The sequence below is a fragment of the Gadus morhua genome, chromosome 11 (assembly GCF_902167405.1).
Source record: "Gadus morhua chromosome 11, gadMor3.0, whole genome shotgun sequence".
Lineage (NCBI taxonomy): Eukaryota > Metazoa > Chordata > Actinopteri > Gadiformes > Gadidae > Gadus > Gadus morhua.
In genome coordinates this window covers 20,532,306-20,559,227 of record NC_044058.1, presented here as the reverse complement: position 1 = coordinate 20,559,227, position 26,922 = coordinate 20,532,306, and the positions used below count along the sequence as shown (strand labels likewise).

The window sequence follows — 26,922 nt, the reverse complement described above, 5'->3', positions numbered from 1 at the left end:
AGAGAGAGATTGTGGAGCATAGATTGTGGAGAGATGTGGTGGACTCTGACTATGGGATGAGTTTAGCGGTGGTGGTGGGGGGGATTTGGGGAAGTGGTGAGAAGAAGGGCTTGCAGGGAGTGGAGGTGGTGGTGGTGGAGAACGTGGTGGGGGTGATGCTGAATGGAAACCAGATGAGGACATAGATGTTAGCGGAGACAAAGAGTTCAGTGTGGCGGCGACAGGAGCGGACATGCTCAAGGCAAAGCCGTATTCCCTTGCATTTTTAATTCGCTGTAGCGCTGCGTAGCGATCATGCGTAGCTATCATGCGTACACGCATCATCCATATCTTCACATCTCTACAACAGGGCTGCCCTTCAGCAGGGGAGCTACCCCGAACAACACCGTCATTAAAGGGTCACTCAGCCAATCAGGCAGCTGAACTCAAGAGATGGGGAAGGCGATGACGTCATAACATGACATGGCACCAGGTCAGATTCCTCAGGATTCCTTGAGGATTAGTTACTTAATATAACACACACTTTATCCACACAAGATCCAATTGCTTTGTATTATTTCATATTTTTGTATCTTGCTATCAAATTGTCCAAAAAAATTTTTTTTTTTCAGTGCAGGGAGATTATATGACGGTATCGGATCGGAACGACTTTGATATTTGCCGCGTATCAGCATCAAACCAGGCAACACCGCAAAGAACCGCTACAGTGACACTACAAAAACGACACAGCTGGAGGGGAGGAGGAGGAGGAGGAGGAGGAGGAGGAGGAGGAGGAGGAGGAGGAGGAGGAGGAGGAGGAGGAGATGGAGGAGAGACAAAAGGGGGAGGACCAGAGCCGGGAAGGAATGAGTAGGAGGCGAGCGGCATCGCTGACTGATGATGATCGGTGTGTTTTGTCTCATATCACATGATGAGGGCTTTGAGGGAGGAGAAACAGGGATGCGACATAGGCTTAGACACAGCCACATTGATTCCTTCCCTCAGTCACACCTTCCTTCTCTAATCCTTCCTTCCTTCCCCCACCTCTTTACAACCTAGGACCTAGCCCATAGTGCATGGGGGAGTGGGCCGATTGGTACCTCAGTGTGTGTGTGTGTGTGTGTGTGTGTGCGTGTGCTAATAAAAAAACTCTCCCCCAGGCTACACTTACCGGGCCACAGATGCATTACCCTCTCAGTAGTCAATATCCTGATTCCAGTGCGGATCTCAACCTGAATGGATGAAATGGTCTGCTGCTGTGGTCATTTTTCCAGTAAGGGATTGTTGTTGTATGCTTTTAGTTAGGATTACCAGTAGCAGGTCTAATATGCTAACAGCCTCAAGCTAAGCAGCGGGATACACATTAAACAAAACTTCCTTTCAGTAGCGGTCTTAATAAAGAAGACAAACACGATCACTTCCATACTCGTAATTTGGATTTTGTCTCATCTTGAAAATGATCCGTTCAGCAAAAAGAATATCAAATCAAGGTTCATTAGTCGTAATCCCCTGTTGTGGCTCCGTTATTTTCCAAATCCCGCCAGGCACTACATGGCCTTTTAATGCCTCATAATTCGAAGGGATAGGGGCTGTTATACAACCCCCCCTCGCTGTAAGAGTGTGTGTCAGCTCCGAGGAGGTCAGCAGTCACCACTGTAATCGATTAGCCACGTCTGGCTGTAAAACAGGTAATTGCTCTGGGGGAGCTACACTCTCTCTCTCCTGATTGTTCTCTCCATTAAATTCTCCCCAATAAACACTTGTAGGGGAGTAACAAGCTGGTGCACGCATCGCGAGCATCTGGTCCGTGTTGTGAGCGTACTACCCCCGTTTTATGTACATGGAGCAAAGTGGCTAGGCTACTTTCTGCTCGCTAATGTAGACCTGAGCTCCGGCCTCGGGTTTAACATTGGCAGTTGTTCGGTTAGTAGCTCTTTCTCTTTTTCTTTTAGAAAAAAATAACACGGATGTATGATTCATGGAAGAAATGGGACTGAGAATAGTCAGTAAGCTATCGAAGCAAACATCAGTCTAAATGGTTGGACTACTGATACCGCTGTAAGCGCAAACCTAGTAGCGTTGTTTGAGTAGACATGAGTAACGTCCGAAAGAAGATAGCCCGACCAGACATTGATTTGTAGACTATTGAAAATATCATTATTGGTTCCCGAAGTGGAAAAGCGAAACGTGCATGAATCAAACTCAAGTCACAGTCCGATCCACATGTGTTTTAAGAGGCAGATAATATGGAAACTAGAAGTGAGGAGTTTATGGGTCTGGCTACAGACAGCTACTGTGTAATCAAGTTCTCGATGTCAGTCGTACCCGGTTCCACCACCACAGCCTGGCTCACGTCTTGCTAATGCTCTCGCCAGCACTGCACCATAGCTTTGTAAAAACTTTCAAAACATTTTCTTTTAGAAATAGTACCTTGGCTCAGGTTCAGCCTGAACTTTGGTTGGAAAAGATAAAACTCCTTTCATGCCCCAGAATACAAGGCAATACGTCAAACAATATTCCTTAAAAGAAACTCAACCATGTGACTTTAAAGAAAATGTAATAATGCTTCTGGAAATGAGGACAAGACATATCCTTCTGTGTGTATGCAAGAAGGCCCCAGACAATTTAACAGTTCAGGCTTTGCCAATCCGGGCCTTGTCTTTAACTCTGACCAACTGACAATTAAGCTGCCCGGTGGATGAAACAGGACGGGCCTATGGAGTACAGCAGGGTACGTTTCCCAGGCCACACTCCACCCTAAACTCTACTCTGTAATTTTACGGGTGTTTGTCTTCTCTTTTAAGGCCTATGTATGTCACGTCTCTCTCGTTCACTATCTACTGGTCGGTCTCTCTCTCTCTCTCTCTCTCTCTCTCTCTCTCTCTCTCTCTCTCTCTCTCTCTCTCTCTCTCTCTCTCTCTCTCTCTCTCTCTCTCTCTCTCTCTCTCTCTCTCTCTCTCTCTCTCTCTCTCTCTCTCTCTCTCTCTCTCTCTCTCATACACAGAGAGTCACCTAAGTGTTGGTTACATTTCTACATTCCCTCCTCCCGTTTGTCTTCTAAACTTTATTCCGCATATTTAACTACATTCCTGTTTTTATTCCGTCTGTTGGATACATGTCTTCAGTGTCTATAGTTATTTATGATCTGTGTTTCTTCTCGGGTATATATGACGGCGACAGCCAGGGACACATCACCGCAGTGGAGGGAAGGCAGTAGCTCTACAAATCGCTAATTGGAACTGTGTGTGTGTGTGTGTATGTGTATGTGTATGTGTATGTGTGTGTGTGTGTGTGTGTGTCTGTCTGTCTGTCTGTCTGTCTGAGTGGACAAAGAATGGTGTCCAAGATTGTTGTGTTTCTGTGTTGAGGAATAGACAACGAGTGCTAGTACTCATTGTGTCTTGCATCGCAGAGTATTGCTGTTCCAATGACATCATCCATACACCCACCCATTTCATACAGCCAGATACCCACAATGCATAAGCCCAGGTACTGACCTCGTCTACCTCTGATAAATCTTTCCCCTTCAATTGAGAAAAATAACTACAACAACCTCAAACGAAAACAAATGACAGTTTGTATAAACCTCACACACACACACACACACACACACACACACACACACACACACACACACACACACACACACACACACACACACACACACACACACACACACACACACACACACACAGTTAGGTCAAGAGCACGGACAGGAATAGCAGCCATTTTCACGCACTAGTCAAAACACTGGAACTCTGTGGCTAACTGACGGCCCATTAAGCCATGGGTGGTGGTGACAAGGGGACGGGTGTCTGATGTCTAGTGGACTCATGAATGAACAGCCAGATAGGGGGCACTGACTCTCACGCATGATGACTCCAGAGATATTTAATCCTCTCCTGCTTCCACTTGCTTTCATGTCTAAATGCGTAGACAAAGCCCTGTGGAAAGATTTACGTTAGAACAGGTCCTACCGTATAGGTCTATGCATTAGCAGGGTATTCGGAATGCAATGATTCATTTGGCTGCCAAACGGTTCAGCTACTGTACTCTACAGCTAGTCTGGCGGTTATGTTGTCTTGGGAATGAGCATCTAAATGGGAAAGGTCAGTGGATCGCAGATGCTGAATTTAGTTGTGTGTTTTATACATTTGTGCTCAATGTGTTTTATATAGTTTGCTGTTGTTCTGACCTACTGAAGGTAATGGTCAGCTGTCTGCACTATGACTATATGACAATGTACTATAACTAGGAATAGGTCACTAATGTTGTAGGCCTAGGAGCCCAACTGGGAATTCTAGATATTCTGTGTTATAAAATGTCTAGTCTGCGGGCTGTGTTATATGTTATTCAACCACTCCATTAAAGTGTTATGTTTTCACAATAACAAAACAACAAGTCCAAGAGTGCTCCATGTGTTGATTTCAAAGAACACAACCCAACAAGCAATACGGTTATCAGACTATGGCTGGTTCAGCCTACACGATTCTCAGATATTCCTCCACGATTTAACATGTCACACTATACGATCACAGAGCCAGGAAATCGGGCCTTGTCTCGTCGGAAGACTGGTCACACCACAAGATTCGAGGGTGCGATGCTCTCCACTTTGCATCATTCACGTTTGCAAGATATTTAGAAAATTGAAGGTTTAGAACTGACATAAATGCTTTTTACATTTTTGTCATAAAGGTTCCAGTAGTTTTTATAGCTGCTCAATGCAGCAACTCCTCACAGTAGTTGCCTTAAACAATGGATCCCGAGTACCTAGCACTAGCCATAATGCTGGCGGTTTAAGGTTTATGATAGCTATTAGCACGTCAACAGTTGTTGGCTCCAAACTTACCGGGTATGTCAAGGGCGTCGGCTTTTTCTCGCCAGCCTGCATCCCTTTTCACCTGTCGACGATTTCGGTCCGATTTTGCCCCGATTCGTTCGTCGCAGACACATTTGAGAGTCGTACACGATTTCGAAAGGTCGGCGACCAGAGACGAGGTCTTGTAATGTGACATGCTTGCGATCTGCGATGTTTTCGCCTGCGACGTTCGAAAACCCCACGACGAAAAGTTTGGCACGTCAGAATTTTTGGGGGAATCGCATGACGTATCTATTGTTTACATGAGGGAACCCCGCCCCCAGTTGCGTGAGGGAACCCCACGAACAGCTGGAGCTCACACGCAGTGTTTACCAACTGAATTCACTGCAGCACGCTGAGTATACACAGTAACTTCTACAAAATGAATACAATCCATAGCAAGAAGAAGAATGCTAATAAAGAAAACGAGAGAAAATGGAACAACATAATGGAGACAACTTTGGTTGAAATGTTGCAGCAACGTCGACGTATCCACAAAGGAGTTCCATGATAGGGTGAAGGGATGCAACCTGGTGAGAAATAGCCGACTCCCATGATCTACCCAGTAAGTTTGGAGCCAACAGCTTTTGACGTGCTAATAGCTATCATAACCTATCATAAACCTCAAACCGCCAGCATAATGCCTAGGTGCTGCGTGGAGTATTCTCTGCGAACCGACTCGGATCTCGGATCTGACGCCACGCCCACACTTCAAGCGTTTTATTATTTTGCTCGGTCATTGGAGGAAAACATGGACGCCACCCGGAAAGCTGTTGTCGCGTTAGCATTGGCAGAGGACCAGGCGCTCCAAAATAAGTAGCCTATAGGCCATAGGCAGAGATACGGATGCATTAAGGTATTGCAGTAATATGAGTGATTGAAATTGCCATTTAAACCACCAAAGTGGTCCAAGCACAATGAAAACAGTTCATACTTCAAGTCACAACGGGCGCAGCCATCTTGAATTCTGTCTCGGAATTTTGCTCGGTCACCACTGAGTTCAACCGAGATGGCGAGTTCGCCGTCCGAGGAAAAGGGGCGTGTTGTGCGTGTCGCTAGGCAACGTCCTCGGACCTCCGAGACGAATGGATATTAAAACGCAGCAGTACTCGGGATCCATTGTTGACGCTCTGTTGCTAGGCTACGTGGTTGCTGCGGTTACTTTGTATCGCTCATGTCACGCGCACCGCAACTACTGTGAGGAGTTGCTGCATTGAGCAGATATAAAAACTACTGGAACCGTTGTTTAAAAAATTTAAAAAACATTTATGTCAGTTCTAAACCTTATATTTTCTAAATATCTTACAAACGTGAATGATACAAATTAGAGAGCATCGCACCCTCGAATCTTGTAGTGTGGCCAGTCTTCCGACGAGACAAGGCCCGAATTCCTGGCTCTGTGATCGTATAGTGTGACATGTTAAATCGAGGAGGAATATCTGAGAATCATGTAGTCTGAACAAAAGCTATTTATTCAGTGAAAACAAGTGCAGATGATGGCTTGTTGAAGCAGCCTCACCTGGCCCGAATCCGACTGATTGGACTGGGCTGGGCGAGGCTGCACACCTGTTGTACATTGAGCAATCAGTGTGTACAGGTTCAACCAGCCGTCACCACACACACGGCGGGAGGTCTCCAACATGTTACATCCTGCGCTGTATCAGGATGTATAACAACCGGTTTAAACATCACCACCACGTGTCCTGGACTCAGAGGAGGTCAGTAAAAGCAGCCAAAGTGGAGGGTAAGACTAACATTGCCTTTTGACTCCCGTCTTTTTTGATTAAGGGATGTTGGTAAATTAAAAGAAAAATACCTAGAAATTATGATTCTCAAACCCTTTATACATTTCTAAAAGACTTGTAGTTAAATGCAGGCATGACAATAAAGATAAAGACAAACACATTAACATAATTATAATTATGTGTACTGCTTCTTTGAATCACACACACGGCAAACATCTGTTCATTGTATTAAAAAATAATTTAAGAGATCTCCCTTTAAGCACGTACTGCAGTCATAAAATTACAAAGGCATGAGAAAAAACAACATCCACACAAACACAAATATCCCACTCACTCGAACCAAAGCCTGTCCTGTGCCATATCTCATTCCATGCTACATCATGTGTTGATTGGCTCAAGTACGTTGCCTTGATTATGAGTTACAGAGAGTCTTGGGGTTCAGCGAGTAGCAAACACACATGCTAGGCTTCGTGTGAACCATCCTACATGCTGAGACGGCTCGCTCTGAGTTTGGTTGTAGAATCAATAGAAACCCTATTGATACATCATCATCTCCACTGACACCCTAAAGACAATAATTTCCTTCTCCTCTCTTCATCTGCCTTGCCCATAAATACAAGCAAACAAATCAGGCAGCAAATGTTTTAAAACATTTTTCCGTTTTTAGCTTTGGCTCCCCAGACGATCTCAAAATATCTCATACGTCATTGACGACCGATCAAAATACCTCCAGAACGCACACATCCCCGACTGCCCGATATGATATGGTGACGATTTGTGGATTCGGGCTCCATGCCGCTGAAGGAGTGATCGGGGTGAGTCAGAAGACAAGCTGTGATCCACAGCGACCATGTGGGCTTCAGAGCTGAAGCCCCATCTGTTCACTTCAGGATCAAACTGAAATTAATGGTTACGATACGATACAGTGAATTTGTTGGAATTGAATGTTTTTTTTAACGGGCAATTGGTTTTTATACACCGACATGGAACTGTGAACTGAAAGATAAAAGCCAGAACCTAACGCAGTCGTTTTCAAACATCTAGTCAGGGCACTGACTTCTCGGGGAATGTCAAACTTTGTTTGTGTTTAACAGGTCAGCAATAAGTCACGAATCATTGTCAGCCAAAAAGCTCAGTCATCAAACATCCTAATCATCTACTGTACTGGCGTCATGGCTGTGCCGTTGTCAAAACACAAAGCTAAAGCCGGTGAGAACAATAGTTCTTCGCTAAAGCTTGCTGTTGCTGGTCGCTAATCAACAGAGGCGTTGACCGGCCAGGCGGTTAATTAAGAGGTACTTTTTCCATTTGATAAGTTAGCAAACCAACCATACCGCCCGCTACCCACCTGTTCCTCGTGTGCAAGCAAGTGAACTATTCAGTGGACCGTTCAACATATGTCAGTCCATTCAGCCGACCAATCAGCTACTTAAGAGTCACAGTCAGGCAGTCAGTCAGTCAGCCAGGTTTCCTTCACCGGAGGAATTTTCCACATTCTGAGCTTCAATGACTGGGGCACCAATGCGTGCATGTGCACACAAACACACGCGCACACAGGCACATGCACACACACACACGCACACACACAGCTGTGTGCCAAGGTTTTCAACACACTGCAGGAGAGCAGCAATTAGGACGAATGCCGGGGCCAGACTGGCGGCATGCTAGCTGCTTGTGTGTGAACACCACCACCACCACCGCGATGGACACATCCAATAAGATATCCGATGGATGCACCGCCGATCAACACAATACCTGAATGATTGTGCGTCAATGAGATGTAGTCGTCAGCAGTCATATGAGTGATGCTGATGAATTCATAACACTAACACACTTGACCAACAGATGCAGAGTTGTGAGATTAGAAGCAGTGCAGACAGACACCGGAGAACAGTTATTAAAGCGCCATAGATGTTTCATTTAATGCTGTAATAGGGTTTAGTGAAAGAGAGACCCGCACTGAACCGATGAATGGAATCCATGGCTAGGGTCTTACATTGCTCTGAGCCGCAGAGTGGAGACAGATTACATCAACACTAAAATATTAATACATAGGTTTCCGTTAATGTCTCTCTGTGGGCAGCACCAGCCATAATGCACTAGGTCATCACTCAGCAATAGAAGAAAACCTAAGTCTAGTATGACGCTTACAGCGAGATCCACCAAGTAAAACAGCACAGGCTGATTACCAATTATATGATCCCTGTGTTTATAAGCTAGTTGCTACCAAAATAAAAGCCTCAAACTCTATGAAATCCCCTGACCCTATACCAGCTCCTACCCCATGCTAAGATAAACTCCAGGGTTTATCATGGGCCCCTGTGTCTTAAACCCACTTTGTTTGGCTGTTTGTCCTTCTTTGGTTCATGATGTTCTTGTAAGTTCTCCAATAAAGTGTGTCATTGCCACTTAAGGGCTTTGCTTTAGCCTGTTTGCGTTACAGAGCCAAGTAACGTTTCTCTGTTGTTGCAGGATTACCTCCAATCCTCCAACTTGTATACAAAGCAAAAGCGCAGGTCATGTGACCCTACTTTTTGTCCACGTCACGGATACTGTATGGACTGAATTCGCCGCCTGTATAAACATCCCCAAGACCCCCGACTGCACCACGGGCCAAGTCTTGTGTTGTTAATGTAACACAGCTACAGCAGCGGCTGCACAGCTATGGCAAAACGCACTGGCAGCAGTCCAGCCATTCACAGGAGATAGATTTGAATACAATCATTTTGAAACGACATTCCTAACTGTCCGAGGGGCAAATCCTATTCCGGTAGTAAAAAACAGGAGTGGGGGGAGGAGGGGGGGGGGAAGGAGAACGAACTGATTCATAGTGTGTGTGTGTGTGTGTGTGTGTGTGTGTGTGTGTGTGTGTGTGTGTGTGTGTGTGTGTGTGTGTGTGAGACACACAGGGAATTAAAAGGAAGTGATGAAGAAGAAAGCCAGCAGAGCTGGGGAGAGCTGTAAGGGAAATAGTTAGTTTATTCCTGTATGTGTTGGAGGCTGGGTGGTAGACCTCCAGGCACCAGGTGTCAGAGAGGGAGAAGAGAGGGAGAAACAGCTGAGAGAGCCAGGGAGCAAGACAGCTGCTTGATGAGCAGTGGTGGTCCAACACTTCACGCTATTGCAAAGATCGCCCCCCCCCCCCCCACCCCCCATCACGCCCTATATAAAAACAGAATTGATCCAATATGGTCGTCCCTTCCCTCCCCTTCGTTCCCATTGCAATGAAATCAGTTCCGTTTTTAATCGAACGATCAACATTCGACTCGAAGCCCATCTTATGACTGACAACACGGTAGGATGCAGCCGTGAAGTTGCATTCGGTTTCCCGTGGAAGGGGTCGGGTATTTCCGGTGGCATATCCATCAGAACAAGCCGTGGAAGGGTCGAGATGCTGAGGGATGGATGGGGCAGCCCGACCGGTGGCGCTACCCCATCTGTTATGATGACGATATGGTATAAGGAGAAGCCCTGCATTAAGGGAGCAGGCGATCGGATCAGCCTCGCTGTCTCGCATTATGAAACACCTCCACCATGGAATTAATGGTCAGCAAATAATTCCATGTGTTAAACGTTTTCACCCCTTTGCACATGTGGTTTTTTTTATCCGTTTCAAATGACAAATCGTTGGGCCTGCCTGCCTGATCCAGTGATGATGGATCGCATACAACGTCAGAACAACAACGCAGCCCTATTTCCTCAGGAATAGTGTCATAAAAACCCACCCCTCGCTCTGCACCCCCGGTCGAATCGGACCCCAGGGTGCACATGATCCGAGAGGTGGGCCTTATACATGCAAACGCGATGTTGTCATCAAAATATTGCAGCATCGGGATAGTTCACACATTAGAATTGGATAAGTAACTTGCTTTACGTTTGATGATCGGGGCGCATCATCGACGCACCGAGCGTAAAACAGCTATCCACCCCTTCACTTGCAACGTTTTTAAGGGTCTATCCTGGCAACAATGTGTCCCCACTCACCCATCAAAGCGTGTATGGTTTGATAGATGTAGCAGACGAGGAGGAGAGGGAGACTCGCCCCTCTCAAGCTGACTTACCGGATTTGAAAAACGCCGCTATGTCTGCCGCGTCCTTCGCAGCCTCATCCAGCGCCTCTCCCGCACTCATCACTGCGCGCTGCACCGGAACGGACAAAAATCCCGAGAAACGTTAATCCCAAGCGTCTTTACGGATCAGTGCCACCGCAGTTTAACGCCTTTCCATTGAAACGGGGGTCAGCTCTCACGGTTGTAACACGCGTGCGATATGTGCTCCCTTTAAAAGGCGAGGAAGCTCCTCCATTTTGGCCGAGAACGGGGGGAATTATTTCAACCGACCGGTGGCGCTCCTCCCGAGTTGGGACGTGAGAGGAGGGGGAGTGGACGGGATAGAGAGGGGGAGTGGATGGGAGAGAGGGGTAGTGGAGAGAGCGAGGAGGAGTGGACGGGAGAGAGAGAGAGAGAGGGGGAGTGGACGGGGAGAGAGGGGGAGTGGACGGGGAGAGAGGGGGAGTGGACGGGAGAGGAGGGGGAGTGAACGGGGGGGGGGGGGAGAGGGGGCCAGTGTTGCCAGATTAGGCCAGATTTCAAACCCAATCTGGCAACCAGATTGGTTTCCAGATTTGGTTGGAAATCTGTCCCAATCTGGCAACACTAGAGGGGGCGGAGGTAACAAAAAAAGAGGAGGAGGAGGGTTTTTCCTCATCCTCCCCACGACGGGATGGGTGGGGGTGTTTTGTGGGATGGGTGGGGGTGTTGGGAGGGGATATCCTGGGATTCCGTTTTGGACTTTGGCGCATTGTGCGACACGCATGATATGTGAGGGACACACTGTTGTTAATGTAGGTCTGTATACAAAGATAAGGTTGGTAGGGAAGCCGCACGTAAGAGCGGTGAAAATCAGCACAAAAAACGGCTACGTGTGAGACGCGGTTGGGATGACGTCGCAGGGTTCGCCCTCCTCCCGTTTCACTGGTCAATCACAGCTGGCTACACCGCGCTATGTCGTCTCCTGACTGGGACACGCTCTGCCCGGTCAGCCATGGGGAGATGTGCACTAATAACGAAATACGATGTGAAGCTGCTGTGTTGGAGCATGCATGACGTCGATGGAAAAAGAGTCGATTTGCTCCATCGAGCGGTTATTCACTGTCCATCATAGGCGTTCACAGTACCGTATTTGGGTTAGTGCTGCCACCTATCGACCAGTGGATAGAAGTGAATGTGTCACTTTTACATGTTTTCGACGTCAAGTATTTTAAAGGGCCCTATTATACCACCAGGTGTGAGTGTGATTAAGTAATTAAGGTGGACACGGCCACTTGTGGCCCTTTAATATCAGGGCCCTTTAATATCAGTTTGGATGCAGATTGCACCTTGAATTCTCGGCACATATGGTTCAAGCAATTTGGCGTTTCATCAGGGTTGGGGAGGGGAAATTAACGATAAGGAAGACAGAAATGTATTTGATAAAAAATGTTACACTACTCAAGTCATATTTTTGTTCCAAAATCCCAAATACTGCCAAATAAAATTGATGTATTTTTAGTGGGATGGTTGGACCTCTGCTGAATACACGCTGTGAAGACATATTGAAACATGCATGACCGCCAGAACATTCACCCCCTCCGCGGGAGCGCGCATCATACGCATTCGCATCCATCAAATAATAATATCGCCTCCATAATAAATAAAGAACACCCAGTATACACACCAGAACGCTTGGGTTATGCTGCTCTCAATAAAATGTATATGCCTACTATTTTTATAAGCCAAAGAATAGGCGTAGGCTACTTAAAGCTAGGCATTATGCTTTATACGCACATAAAGCATATACTATTACCTTGGTGTAATGCATCAAGTTGTTTACCAGTTTACTTATGAAGCCCTATATGGCCCTATAGATATAGCCCTATGCTGTGTGAGTTTGGTGAGTGTGAGACTATTCATGCGTGAAGTTGTAAGACATAATAAAAGTATCTTATCGTTGAAGGTAGCCTAAATCAAAAGGTAAGATAAACAAACAGTATAATGAAACTAAGAATACATCACATAATGCCGATGGGTTACATACCAACACATGCATTATGAATTATGATCCATAGTATGATCCTTCAATCACACAGGTGCAGAAACCTTAACAAAAACTTAAAAAATAAACACGAATTGTATTTGGCAATATTTGTTATTTTTTGTCACAAAATATATTCATGGATTAAATCCCTTAAAAAATCGGGCTACCAGTCAACAAACATTTAATGTCCCCTTTAATATCGGTGATTTGGATCTGTTAGAAATGACATCGCATCTCTCGTTTTGGATAGGCTACCTGTTAAGTGTTATAGATGTTACTATCTACTCACAATGATGGCATTCCATGCTTTCAACAAATCTCAGCTCCTAGTGGCCGGTTTGCGTTACCTTGGAAACCAATAACAGACCTCTATTATTATCCCTGGGAAAAGGGATTTCCTGGGATTCCCAGTGCGCTCCAAGAAAGGAAGTGCACCTCTACCTCCACCACTGTTATACTTTATAGCTGCACCACCTGTTTATATTCCATGCGTCGCGGCGCGGCCCTCCCGACCTTGTGCGACGCGTGATTGAGTGGCTGGCGGAACGCTTCCAGAATGTCTTCGGGTTCCAGAGCCAACAAGGCCAACCCCAGGAGTCGACCCAGCACCCTCTCCGTCCCGGCCGAGTCAGCAAGGGAGATGCAGGTTTGATTTCATAAACGTTTTCATAGAAGTGGGGATGAATTCTGTTAGAGTGCTATTTTCCATGCTGCGATACTTATGTTTGTTTTCTTTCGTTTCTGCCTTTTGAAGATCCATGTTTATATTTAGTTGGGCCTAGGGGTCCATTGTTGGACACAGGCCTACAGCCTGTCTTGAGGCTGTCCTTTGACGCCACTTGATTCGAGGTAGGCCTACATGTTTGCAGATTTGCACAAGGCCCTTTCTTTGACAAATCTGAAGCATGATCTTGGCATAGGGTTATTAACCAGACATTAATTCACTTTAATTCAAGGTATTCTACACGAGTAGTTTTATTGTCAAGGATTGATAGTGTAACACTGTAATGCAGCAATGTAGCTAATGTTGGAAAAAAGTCACGCAACTTAATTAATTCATATATATTTCAATTCAACCTTTTGACGTCTGGCAATCATATAGCACTATGCAAAATTATTTCGATACGTACGAAACATCGAGGCTAATTATTAATGAATCAGTTTAGTTTTATCATGACTGAAAGGTGTAATGTTGAATTAAAGCTAATAGCAGGTCTGAAGTGTTGCACTAATCCATCCACTAGGTGGCAGCAGAGTCGAAGTAATCGTTTAGTCCTTGAGAGGTTGGGCTCAATCACTCCGACCGTCCATCCAATGCGTCTATGTGTCTAGCTGGCTGTCGGTCTGGGTCTGCGTATGTGTCGTGTCTTTCCGTCCGTCCCTCATGAGCATACACTCATGGCAGTTCGGCACAGAGAATCTAGTGACGCTTAGCTCCTGCTAGATCCGTACGTCTCCAACTCTCTCTCTTGATAGATCGTCGGACAACAAGGAGTTCCTGGCAGATGAAAAATAAACTCCCTATCGTCCGTGTAACGGAAGCAGGGAAACACCAGCAATCAAAGCCAAGCATTTATATATAACCCATCATTGATCAAGATTAAGTATATGTTTGCCTTTCTTGAGGGACTCCTTTACATGGCAGAATATGAGGCATCGCATGGCATAAATCATGACATTTAATAATTGAATGTAACCTTCCATATGTAGCATTGATGAGACAGATGTTCTTGTGAGGGGTCCGTCCCACCAGGCCGGGGGGAAGGGGTCTGGGGTCACCTGTTCTTGGATGTAGGCCTACTTCAATTAGTAAGGAGGCAGTCCTGACAGCTGTCTGGAGTGGTGTAGATGAGTCTTTGAGAGGTGGGGGTCTCTTTACACTGTTTGTGTGTGTTTAGGTGTGTGTGTGTGTGTGTGTGTGTCTCTCTCTCTCTCTCTCTCTCTCTCTCTCTCTCTCTCTCTCTCTCTCTCTCTCTCTCTCTCTCTCTCTCTCTCTCTCTCTCTCTCTCTCTCTCTCTCTCTCTCTCTCTCTCTTTCTCCCTCTCATCCTCCCCCCCCCTCCTCAGCCCTCCCCCTGTCATCCATTATTAAGTGCAGCTCTCCTGTTTCGTGGGCTCCCACTAACAGACGGTTCGGAGTGGAGAAATAAGTCCAGGCACAGTGAAATATTGATGAACTGCTTTTAAATGCAAAAGGCTTTCCAATCATTTCCTCCACTGCCTCATCACAGCCCCATCTCTCTCTCTCTCTCTCTCTCTCTCTCTCTCTCTCACTCTCTCTCTCTCTCTCTCTCTCTCTCTCTCTCTCTCTCTCTCTCTCTCTCTCTCTCTCTCTCTCTCTCTCTCTCAGTCTCTCGCGCTCCCGCTCTCTCGCCCCCTCGTTCTCGCTCTCGTACCCTCTATGTATTGCACATCTGTGGCTCTGATCATCTGCAACATGTCACTGTGAAGTCTGATGGAATACATTTTTAATTATCTGTGGGGTTAGGTCTGTGTGTGTGTGTGTTTGTGTGTGTATTTGTGTGTAGTGCCTGTAGCGTCGACCTTTGGGTCTATGTAACACTTGTGTGTGTGTGTGTATGTGTGTGTGTGTGTGGGGGCGTGTAGTTGTTTTTGTGTAGTGCCTGTAGTGTCGAAATTTGGGTCTTTGTAACACTTGTGAGTGTGTGTATGTCTACATGTCTTTGTGTGTGTGTGTGTATGTGTGTGTGTGTGTTTGTATCTATCTGTGTGTGTGTCGAGCATCTTCATGAGATCTGCCGCTCCAAGTTGACACTTGTTCTGATGACACTCTGCTCACACTCTGCTCACTCTCATGATGCTTGTCGTTTGATCACCATCAAACAGTCTCCATCGCCATTAACCTTATTATCCATTGATTTCCTAATGCAGGCGTCGCATGATAATATTCCTTTTATGGGTCTGTGTAATAACTATATATCCCCTATTTGTTATCTGGCCCTGCCCCGCTGGTCAGTGAAGCAGACAATGCCCTCTCCACCCCCCAAGACCATCGATCGAGTTCGCCCTGGTGTTTGGTGTGGATTGATGTCCCTCTTAAAATACCGCTTGGGGTGCACAACAGCTGCAGTCGCAATAAATAAAAAATAAATAAATCAATGATTGCGTACTCCTGCGTTCACATTCCACTGTGCATACTTCGGTTTTGTTATGTCTCTGTGAGGATACATCATGTGACACCCAACCGCCACCCTTCACCCACCTGCACGTCCCCCCCCCCGGCGCCACTGTTGAAAAGCGCTCAGTAAAGCGATAGTCGCGCGGCGATGATTGTTTCGCTTACAGGTGGTCATCCAATACCCCCGTTTTAGCTAGCCACCTCAGCCCTCTTTTGAACTGCAACAATCGCATCGTTTCGGGGGGGGGGGGAGGGGGGGGGGGGGGGGGGGGGCAGGGGGTGAGGGGGCAGTCACCTTTCCGCAACGAGATAGACAAGTCACCGACTGGGAACAACGGAGCAGTCACTCGTCTTGGCGTCTCGTCTCCTTCTTCTGTAGCTTCGTCTTCTTCCGGGCTCTACTTTAGCACTCAATGTCATGAATAGTAATGCTAATTACGGGATTAGAAGGTCTTGAAAAAGAGTGGCTTTGTTGTTGATGCTGACGACGATGCTGCACTTTATACCCGAGTATCAAAACAAGGTAAGGTGATCCAGGGTGTTCTGAAGTTACACATACGAACCCGGCAGGGCTTAGCGGTCAAGTGGGCTAGCATTAAGAAACGAGGGACGAAGGTTTTTTTGCCAGTGATGGTGTTGGTGGACAAAGAATTTGTGACGTCAAAGCCACAGTTGAGACTCCTCAGACAGGCCAGGATTTAACGTCGGCCGTGGCTGTAGGCGTATGAATATTTTATTAAGTATAGTAATTGGTGGTAATGTGAAATGAGAAACACTGTTTTGTCTCTGTTTCGGTGTCGGTTGGTCTTATCTCAAGCAGAGGAAAACAAGTTTCTATTTTTATTGATGTATTATTTATTTGTTGCTAGCTTCTTAGCCCCCTAAAGAGATACAACTAAAAAGGTTTAGCGATACTAAAATAGTTATACTAAATAACTGTTTTGTCTTCCAGCTCTTTCATTCACATCATTCAACACAAAACCAATATCTTGTAGTCTGCGTGCCGTCTAGTATTTTAAATTGTTTTTGCCTCACTAAATGCACAAAGAAATTGTATCGCAGAATGCAGATAATAAAAAAAGCCTCTGAAGTGTTAATACAAACTCAGAATTTACATTCCTTGTAACGACATTGTCACCATGCACACATTCCTCATAAAGATATATCATACAAAATCATCAATTTAAACATACATAGCAGTAAATAAACTGCATAAAGAATAGATTAGTTCCTAACACTGAAACAACCAGATTACTCGTCTCTGTAGATCTATGTTACTCTGTCTCTCTTTCGCTTTGTGCATGGCAATGGTAAATGAGCTTTGTTTTTACCATTTTGTCGCTTTGTCACTCGTGCAAATGTGCAATGGCTATATTTAGATGGCTCCTGCTGGGCCTATTTGTGAATACCAACTGTGTCTTCAATTAACTCAGTTGTGTGTGTGAGTGTGCATGTATCTGTGCTTGTGTTCCCTGTGGTCTGTGCTGTACGTGTGTGTGCATATGAGCTTGCAAATGAAATAGAGATGTGTCATTTCCGGTGTTGGTGTGTGTGTGTGTGTGTGTGTGTGTGTGTGTGTGTGTGTGTGTGTGTGTGTAGGTTTGTTTGTGTGTGTATTAGCGCAGGAATATGCATATTCTTGTCTATAGGTGAGCATGTGTCTGTGTGGGTGCATTATAATCACATCATTAGTGCCAGTGTGACGCAGCCGATATATCCGTTAAAGTGCATCAATTTACTACCTCATCATAAATCCATGCAGAAATCATTTACTGGATAACAACATTCCCTTCAATAGAACCACACCAACAAGTACAGTATTGGCTGGCCTGTTAGGCTGCGTCCACTCAGGGAACCATTCTGTTGAGGCTTGGGTATAGGGTTAACACGGAGCCCGAGAGATCCAATAGATGAGCAGACGAGGTCACAAGAGCACCTGCCATGTCCGAGGCTTTCAGGAGGAACCTCTGGAGGCAAAGTGTGTACAGGGTCATCAAGGTAGGATCGATACCTGCAGATTGTGTTTGTTAGTTGTGTTACTGTTAATTCTGGTGTGTGAAGCAAGGTAGACGCTCTGCGTGTGTGTTGGTTTGTATTTGTTTCGAGAATGTTAATGCCATGTTAACGATGAGGCTTTCACAGCCTAGGTCCGGCATTCTAAGTTTAACGTTTTAGCTTCAGAGTTCACTGAGTTGGTTGTCCGTCAGTGTTGCCTTGGAGTCCTCATGTATCAGTTCTAAAGGAGTGGAGGGTTGACAACATGCACGCACTGCATGAGAACAAAAACATAGTACACTTAGTGTTTTTTTGTCGGTTTCATTCAGTTGTGTTTGTTTACTTCTTTTACAGCAGCACCTCTCTCATAGGATACATTAACAAGGCCTCGTTGATGCTTTTTTAATAGAAAGGATTGCTAATGCTGTCGTGTCAGTCTCGGAGTACCTTCTGCAGCCCTGCCTGCTAACAGCGAGTTCTATTCACATGGCTCTGGGCCAACACAATTACACTCAATTCCGTTTGTGTGTAAAAGGCGAAATATTATGTTGTTTTTTTATTTACGAGTGCATGTGCGTGGGTGTGTGTTGCCTGACAGATCCCGCTTGGTATGCGCTCAGCGCTTGGGTGTGTGTCATCAAACAAACCAAACCGCCTCCTCGGTGTGTGTTTGTCATTCAGTCACACACACGCAAGCACGCACGCACACACACACACGCACGTTTCCACACATGCACCGACAGACAGACAGACAGACATTCACACACACACACACACACATCCCATGCACACACAGTCCATCAATTCAGCTGGTGTGGTGTGATGTCAATTGTTTGCTTGTCATGCCAGTTTGTAATGCGGTTGACTTTGTGGTTTTGTGAAAACTGTTGACCTATGTAGTGTGTGTGTGTGTGTGTGTGTGTGTGTGTGTGTGTGTGTGTGTGTGTGTGTGTGTGTGTGTGTGTGTTTGTGTGTGAATCCTAGCAAGTGCAATTGCCTTGTGCACCTTCATATTTGCGTGTGTCTGTATTTGTGTGTGAATCCTTGTGAAACACATACACACACACACGCACGCGCGCACACACACACACACATGCACAGAGACAGACAGACAGACAGACAGACAGACAGACAGAGACACACACACACACTCCCCTGGCCCTCAGTGTGTGCTGGTGAACCATCTTCCCCTGCAACATTCCTGGGTCAACAGCCCCCCCCCCTACCCTCCAACTCCCTCCCCACCTCCCCATGGAGCTCTTGGGACAATAGCCCCCCATTGCAGCCGCCAGGGTCAGAGAAAAAGAGCCAGGTGGACACGCAGGGTGATGGAGGGACACAGAGAGATGAATCCATTATCGTTTTGGCCTACGTCCCTGTGCCTCTGTGATGCCGATTCCTGTCTGAGCGCTCTCACCTGCACTGCAGCCAACGCCGTTTCACACACGCACCTGGATTGAGTGGCTCGCAGTGACATCATGAATAAAACCCGCCATCTCCTCCGCTAAGTGTCCTTTTCTGTCTCTCTTTCACTCTCCCGGTCCCTTTCTTTCTCTTTCTTTCTTTCTTTCTTTCTTGAACGTGTTGACTGTTGGTTTATGTACGTTACCCAAGCACACTTCTCCTATCACTACCCAACCTAAATCAAGACGTTGGGCAAAGGGGGCATTATGTGGTCCGTTGACCTGCTGCCTTACCTTGTGTGCCCTAAGGACATCTCTTCCGAGCAGCAGTAGTGTTTCTGCCTCTGGGTCCAGTTCAGGGATGTGCTTGGCAATGTGATGGAGATGAGGCTGATGAAGAACAGCGTTCGGTGTTGGAATCTCGGAGCGATTATTCGAGATCTCATGACACTCAATGAGTGGTGGGAGAGAAATGAGAACTGTGCCGTCCAGTGACTCGATTTCAAATCCTTCTGCCCTCTTGCCGGATGTTTCTATGATGCCGGAACAAGTTCTGAGATGGTACGGGAATGGTTTGCTCTTCACACTGAACAGCTTGAGGAACTCTGGTCTTGCTAATTCACGATTGCTCTGGACTGGTCATCCAGGATCACATAGGCTTTGATGGCCGTGTCCTTTGAACCCTTGGGGTAAAGCTTTGGGAGACACATCTTTGAGCACGAGCGGCTCCACTGGCCTGGACTGCAAACCTCTGTGCAGCTTCCTCCAACGACAGCCATGTCGGGATCATCTTCTCCCTCCCCGCCGCACTCTCGTGACGGTGAAGGAGACGTGACGGTTTGAGGAGGTGGGCCAGGGTGAATGGCTGTATCATGACTAGTGCTGTTGCATTCAAAGCACTTCAAAGGGAACCTGCAGTCTTTGGCAAGGTGAGAGATGGAGGCGCAGCACTTAAAACATATTCCTTTCTCTCTTTCTCTTTCTCGCCTTTCTATCATTGAGGAGTTTATTCCTGAATGTTCTACACCTTTTAAGGGCATGGGGTTTGTTGTGTAACGGGCAGTTCTTGTAAGGGTCGTTGGTTGTGGAAAAATCTGTTTTGTGCACTGAGATGGGTTTGTTGGTGTTAAAGTTCCGTGAAAATGGTTTGTCAGGTTTGGTGGGCGTTGTGGTGCAGCCTTGATGAATGAAGCTAGGGTCGCTGCGCTTTTTAGCCTCGAAGCTAACAAAGTCGTCGCTTCCTTCTTTGTACGGTGACCCTGCGGGCAACCACTTCTCCTGAAGGGAGTTTGTCCACGATTGGTCCTATCCCGCGAGAGACGTCCAGAAAGGACAAGCCGGTCAGATATCCATTTTCTTTAGCACCTTGGATCTCTGCAAGTAGATCCCCAAGCTCACGTAACTTCAAGTGATCCTTGGCTGAATTCTTAGGAAAGTTGTCCAGGTGCTGGAACATTGACTTTTCGAATGACTTCGGGGGCAGCGTAAAATTCACGCAACCGTTCCCATGCTTTGTCTAGAGCCAGATTGGGGTTGTTGACATGCAACGATCGCATGCGTTTAACCTGTTCACTAGATTATTTTCCAAGCCATTTGGTCATGAGGTCCAACTGTTGGGTTGCTGTTAGGTTGACTTCATTGGCTGGACTTGAGGAGGAGGAGTACCATGCACGATAATTCTCGGGCATGTCATCGAACTGGTACAGCCCTGAAGTCACAAGGTCGCGTCGTACCAAATACTGTGCCAAAGGCTCCCCTAAATTGGACGTGGGTGTGCCAGTTTGAGGGAAATTTCGTGGAGTATACGACGGAGCATGAGCGTTCATGGTGGGATTGGCTCTACTAACCTTAGCCTTTGTTTCAGTTTTAGTTGGGTCAAATAATTCTGTTGGAGACGGTTGCTTGATGTCTGCATTTTCCCTGCTGACAGGTTGTAATTTTGAATCGTCTTCCACAGGTGGATGCCATGATATGAAGCTGTCATTTGATCTTGCTTTGAGTGAGGGAGCAACGGGTAAGGGTGAGGAAGGAGAACGATTTTTAAGGCTGATCTGGGATCGAACATATTCACTGGTGCGTTCGATTTTCCCCTTTTCGGATTCAGATTTCCCGTCTTCGATAACAGACTGCATCGCCTCTGCGTCTTCCAACACTCGAGCTGTCACTATGGCTGCGTCAGCTTCTCTATTAAAGGTTAGCCTTGGTCTGCTTTCATGCACCATTATGTCCTTTTCTCTGGTTCCTTTTGTCTAAATCACCTATTGATCGCACCTACTGATTTATATTCACACAGTCTCCATTTTGTACACTTCCACTTCCGGTCCGTATGCTGTATTGTGTTTTTCACACACACACACACACACACACACACACACACACACACACACATACACACACACACACAGAGACACATGCGCAGGCACACACACAAACACACACACACACACACACACACACACACACACACACACACACACACACACACACACACACACACACACACACACACACACACACTAATACACACACAGACAAACACAGCCACTCTCAATCCTTTCTTTATTTCTCCCTCTTCTTTCTTTTTCTTTCCCTCTTTCTTTAGCATCATCTTTCTCTCTTTATTTATCTTGGTCACTCTCCATCTCTCTATCTTCCTTCTCCTCTCTCTGTCGTTCTATTATTGAAGATTATTTTATTGAAGATGTTAATGCAGACCCTCGTCAGTGTAGTCACTTTGAATGCACAACGAGGTTGCACCTCAACTGGTGTTAATCAGCAATTTGCCCGTATACTCGAGGGATTATTGTTCAATCAAGTGGACCTTATCAGGGCTGCACACCTGCTCCTGCTCCGATGTTCACCTGGGTGCATATTTAGCCCAGCTCTGCAGGGCTAAATATAAAATATGATGACGCACGACTCCAACTTGTTTATCCGTGACCTCGTCCTTCGGTCGAATGTCAGATGGAGAAAGCAGTTGGTGCCTGAGGTATAGGCTTGATAACTTCCGAGTGGTGGATTTGGTTGTCATGGTGCCCCTCAGAGACAAGAAAATGTTGTAAGTGACGTCAATTACCACCCCCCCCCCCCCCCAGACCGCCCAACTATATCCTGTACTTAAATTTTGAGACACAAATGCAACCATTGACAACGTGGATGTGTGAATCATTTATTGAACTGCCTTGTTCCTCGGTTACCGAGGCTGTGAAACATAGTAACCTGCTGGGGGACACTTTTAACTGGCCGCCTGTAACCAACAAACAAAGGCCGCTGGAAACCAGTGCAAGTTGTATATAGTGCTGCATACTGCCTTCTGAGGCAGTTTAAACTGACCAAAAACTTACATTCGGTTTAGGTTCATTTTCTTCTTCCCTGTGTAATATTGATTAATTCAGCCGTTTTAGTCATACATATTATGTTCCAAAGGGTGGGGGTACGTTTGGTGAATTGAATTGTGTCTTCGGACAACGTTTGTTCTTTGGGCTGGGGTAAAGCCCCTCTGTTGACACCTCCTTTTTCTACTTACCTTTCAAAGTTCAGTTGAACTCTTTTCAGACTATGATATTTGGACCGTGGCTTCAAGGACGCTGGAGGAAAGAGAGGAGTGGGAAGGAGAGCGTGGATAATTGGATGAACCCAGTGGAGATAAAGGAACTTTAATTTCTTTTTTAGAAGAGTGGGTTCTTCACAGAAGTGGCAAATCGCCCCACTTTTCTTCTGCTCTTTTTTTTTTGGAATGTTTTTTGTTGCTCTTTAAAAAATGGGTATTTTCACTATGTCCTCAACGGGTCATTGTGCACAGAGTTAAATTACTGAGCCAGGTTGCAACATTATGGCTGAGCTTCAAACCACGGACATTCCCATCAACCCCTACATTGCTAAGAAAGTATGTAATAGAAAAGTAGTGTGGCGTTTGGATGTTTGGACGAGTCCTTGTTAGCAGGTTTTGCATTTCAACGATATCAAGGAGACCCTCACTCATTCTTGCATACTAGGAATGGGGAAATAATTTGCTGTTATCTGGTTTAACGAGTGGCACTTGCGGGATTCTTACTCAAAACTCAATTGCTTTTACTCCAAGTTCCTCTATTGACTCAGATGTTTGTGTGTGTGTGTTTGTGTTTGTTTGTATGTGTGTGTGTGTGTCTGGTTATGTATGTGTGGGCTGTGTGTGTGTGTGTGTGTGTGTGTGTGTGTGTGTGTGTGTGTGTGTGTGTGTGTGTGTGTGTGTGTGCGCGTGTGTGTGCGTGTGTGTGTGTTTGTGTGTGTGTGTGTGTGTGTATGTTTGTGTGAGTTTGCTGTGTGTGAGTGTTCTGCGGGTGTTTGTGCGCGTTTCTGCGTGTCTGTGTGTGTGTGGCCGCGTTTATGTGTGCACGTTTATGTGTGTGTGTGTGTGTGTGTGTGTGTGTGTGTGTGTGTGTGTGTGTGTGTGTTTTTCAGCAAAAGCTGAAGGAGGAGCGCGAGGCCAAGCGGGCGCAGCTCGACAGCAGGCATGACTACGTCCTCAGCATCGTGGCCTCCTGCCTGGGCCTGGACAAGGCCGACGTTGAAGATGCCATACTCGAGGGCACTCAGGTATTGATCCCTTGTGTGTGTGTTCCTCCCTCAAACTGATCTCTACCGTTACTATTCAAGTTCCCACCAGCCCCCTCTTATCTTTCTCTGTCCGTCTCTCTGTATGTATGTAAAGAGGACGTGTGTGTGTGTGTGTGTGTGTGTGTGTGTGTGTGTATTTGTTTGTGTGCACACTTGTTTTTGGGTTGGTGCGTGGGTTTATGTTTTGCTTGTGTGTGCACGCTTATTTGTGTGCACTCTGTATGTGTGTGTCTGTGTGTGAATGTGTGTGTGCTTGTTTGTATGGTTGTGCTTGTGCTTTTGTGTGGATTTGTGTGAGTTTGTTTGAGTGCTTGTGTGCGTGGGTCTGTGAGCTTGTGTGTGGCCATGTTTGTGCTGTGAAGTGTTTTTCAGGCGTGTGCATTCATGCGTGTGCTTCATTGTGAGGGTGCCCTCTATGCATACCCATTGCAGGCATTGGGTCTGGTCAAATGCACCAATAAAAGTCTTAAAAGGCTCTAAAACCCAAACAAAGACTGAGCAGAGAATGGGACCAGTTTTTCAACCTTTGAACCATACCTTGTCGTTCTCTCTAACTCCTGTTTGCGCCCCGGTTTCCCACCAGATCGACCGCATGGAGCGGTTCTTCATGGCCAAAGGTCTCCCCCATCTCATGTTCTACCACCAGGAGGTGGAACCACTGGAACGAGGTACAAACAAGTAGATTAATGTTGTAAAACCATACCACATTCAGGGGTATTGTTTCTTTATCCCTGTGATGTGTTCTTTGGATGATTATTAAAATAATGTACCTGGAAAGCTGGGATCTCCCTATGATTTATGAAGTTTTTCATTAAATCATAAACAAGGAAGCCAGTGACTTTGAAGTTAGCCCGGGAAATAAAAAAATGATGTGCAAAATGTATATATCCAACCTCATATGAACAAATTGTAATTTATTTTCTCACAAGAGCTTTTCTATTTCTTATTCTCTCTTTTCAACCAACAGTGCTCCCTACTTATCATAGACAGACATAATTATTCAAATGTCTTTCAAAGAGCACCAAGTCCGATTCTGTGGCTATATGCTGCTTCGTGATACAGCGATGCCCTGTGTGAACAGCTGCTTGGCACAGACTCCTGAGTCACTACCACATCTATCTAACACACCACATTTCAATTATATAACCAACAAGGGGGACACAGAATTCATTCAAGTCATTTAATTATTCATAACTGACTGAATGACGCGCTTGATCAGTCATTAATATATCCAGATGCTGCCAAGCTTTCATTGAAGACATTTATCGAACAATCAGTTTTTAACTTTCTCAAAAACAAATCTACATCCAAAACAAACGGGTGCCATGGTAACCGTCCACGGGTCACATTCTATGAGGGCCCTCAACTAACAACAAAGTGTTCCCTCCTGACTGCTCTTCCATGCAACACAAGACCGCCTCTTGACTTAGGAAAGCTGTCGTTGTGCTAACACGTAAACACAAGGGCGTTAAGTGAACACACAACAACTAGATTTTTATATGAGATGCTTCTCTTTTGTTGTTTATGTTTAAATGAGATCCTTCCATGTAATGAAGGGGAAGCTTGTTTAAAAGGGAACAACAGAAATCTGTAATGTACTTCTCATTCTGTTTTCAAGGGGTATAAAGGAGTTAATTAATCAGAAAATTATGTTTCTGGAAATCCATTGCAATCCCACGTAGTACAACGTTTTCTTTCTATTCCTTCGAGGCGATATAATGGGTACAGTCTATTTTCCTTAATGAATTCTTAGCAATGCGAGTGACCAATTACCTTCCACTCCATGACCGTGCCAGGCCAATCACATTACGGCAATGATGCCAAAAGAAGCTAAGGCATTTAGCCAAACTATACAATTCAGACCAGTTCCCTACTATCCTAAATCTTTCCAGGCCTGAGTTTAATATTTGACATAGCGATGGATATTATCATAGCCTACTTTTTTACACCAACCTGGCAAGGTTTTCGTTGGATGTGTAGTGGACGCAGCCATCTGTGATATGTAATGGTTGCATGACATTTATTGATAAATAGAAGTTGAATTAGTATGAAAAGTACCACTAGTAAGTAGAATGATAAGTGTTCATGATCAGTCGAGGTATAAGAACACGCAGATCTCCAATCTGTGTCAAACTCTTCATGTTTTTGAGTTTATTTGCTCAATAAAATGTGGTTGAAAAGACGAGAATCCATCGGATCACATAGAAACGTGTGTATAGAGATGAAAATGGTATGAATTGTTGAATGTTCAAAAAAAGTACAACATTTAAAAGTTGAATATTTAAAAAGTATGTCATATTTTAATTTGAACAGCTGTCGATGCCAATACAAGCTCAACATTTTACCATTTATTTGGAGTCTCTTTGTGAAAAACTGGAAGTCGTTACGCTCCAAATCAATTAGCGAAAAACAACATGACGAAAAAACATATGTTGTGAATCCAGCCTTCACACCATTAACAGACAGCAAGAACTGGTCTTTCATAGACTGCAGCCTCACATGAACTCCTGTCTCTTCGACTTACTGTTACAGGGGCGGCGGCCACAGCTACACCCACCCCTGCTCCTAATACCACCACCAACACCACCACCAACACCGCCACCCCCACCACCACCCCATCCTCCATCACCACAGCAGCCGGTCGCAGCAAGAAGGCCAAAGTGTTTGTGACGGAAGGGACGGACGTTGCGCTGACGGGCGTGTGCGTCTTCTTCACCAGGGCCAACACCTCTAAGGCTATCACCTCGGAGAGCATTCACCGGGTGAGAATGGAGGCCGGGGCCGGGAGGGCTCTGCTGTTGTTGTGTTTTAGCTGCGCTCAATAGCATTAGCGATGGTGGGAAGGAAAACACAAAGGTGTGATGTTTGCTCCGTGGAGACGAACTAATGCACTTTACACGTTGTGGCCTTGGATGGGGTGGTGTTTTGTAATGCACTGCCAGCCGTAATAAAGTATAAAGTCCCCCCACACACACACAAAGCGAGAGAGGCGATCTCAGAGGGTTGCAGTAAGAAAAGCAGAGTGGCATCATCAATAGATAAAGGATACATACTGTAGCTCAGGAGACAATAGTTCTATTACACTGCACTTCAGTAGCCAATCGCCGCCCCCGTTGAGACCCCTCCCCGGTGG

The 26,922-nt window shown here is 45.8% G+C and overlaps 2 protein-coding genes across 2 annotated transcripts in view; one reads left to right on the top strand and one right to left on the bottom strand.

The window, feature by feature from the left end:
- The window catches only part of triob (trio Rho guanine nucleotide exchange factor b), a 135,647-nt gene extending 124,638 nt beyond the window's left edge, over window positions 1-11,009 (bottom strand). The window contains 1 exon segment of the mRNA XM_030369795.1: window positions 10,644-11,009. Coding sequence (XP_030225655.1) covers window positions 10,644-10,713 — 70 coding nt within the window. The 5' untranslated portion in view covers window positions 10,714-11,009.
- A 2,204-nt stretch (window positions 11,010-13,213) lies between these two features.
- Window positions 13,214-26,922, top strand: part of dnah5 (dynein, axonemal, heavy chain 5) — a 138,397-nt gene continuing 124,688 nt past the window's right edge. Inside the window, exons 1-4 of the mRNA XM_030370379.1 lie at window positions 13,214-13,303; window positions 23,634-23,768; window positions 24,373-24,457; window positions 26,322-26,551. Of these exons, the coding sequence (XP_030226239.1) occupies window positions 13,214-13,303; window positions 23,634-23,768; window positions 24,373-24,457; window positions 26,322-26,551 (540 nt within the window). The remainder of the gene's footprint in view (window positions 13,304-23,633; window positions 23,769-24,372; window positions 24,458-26,321; window positions 26,552-26,922) is intronic.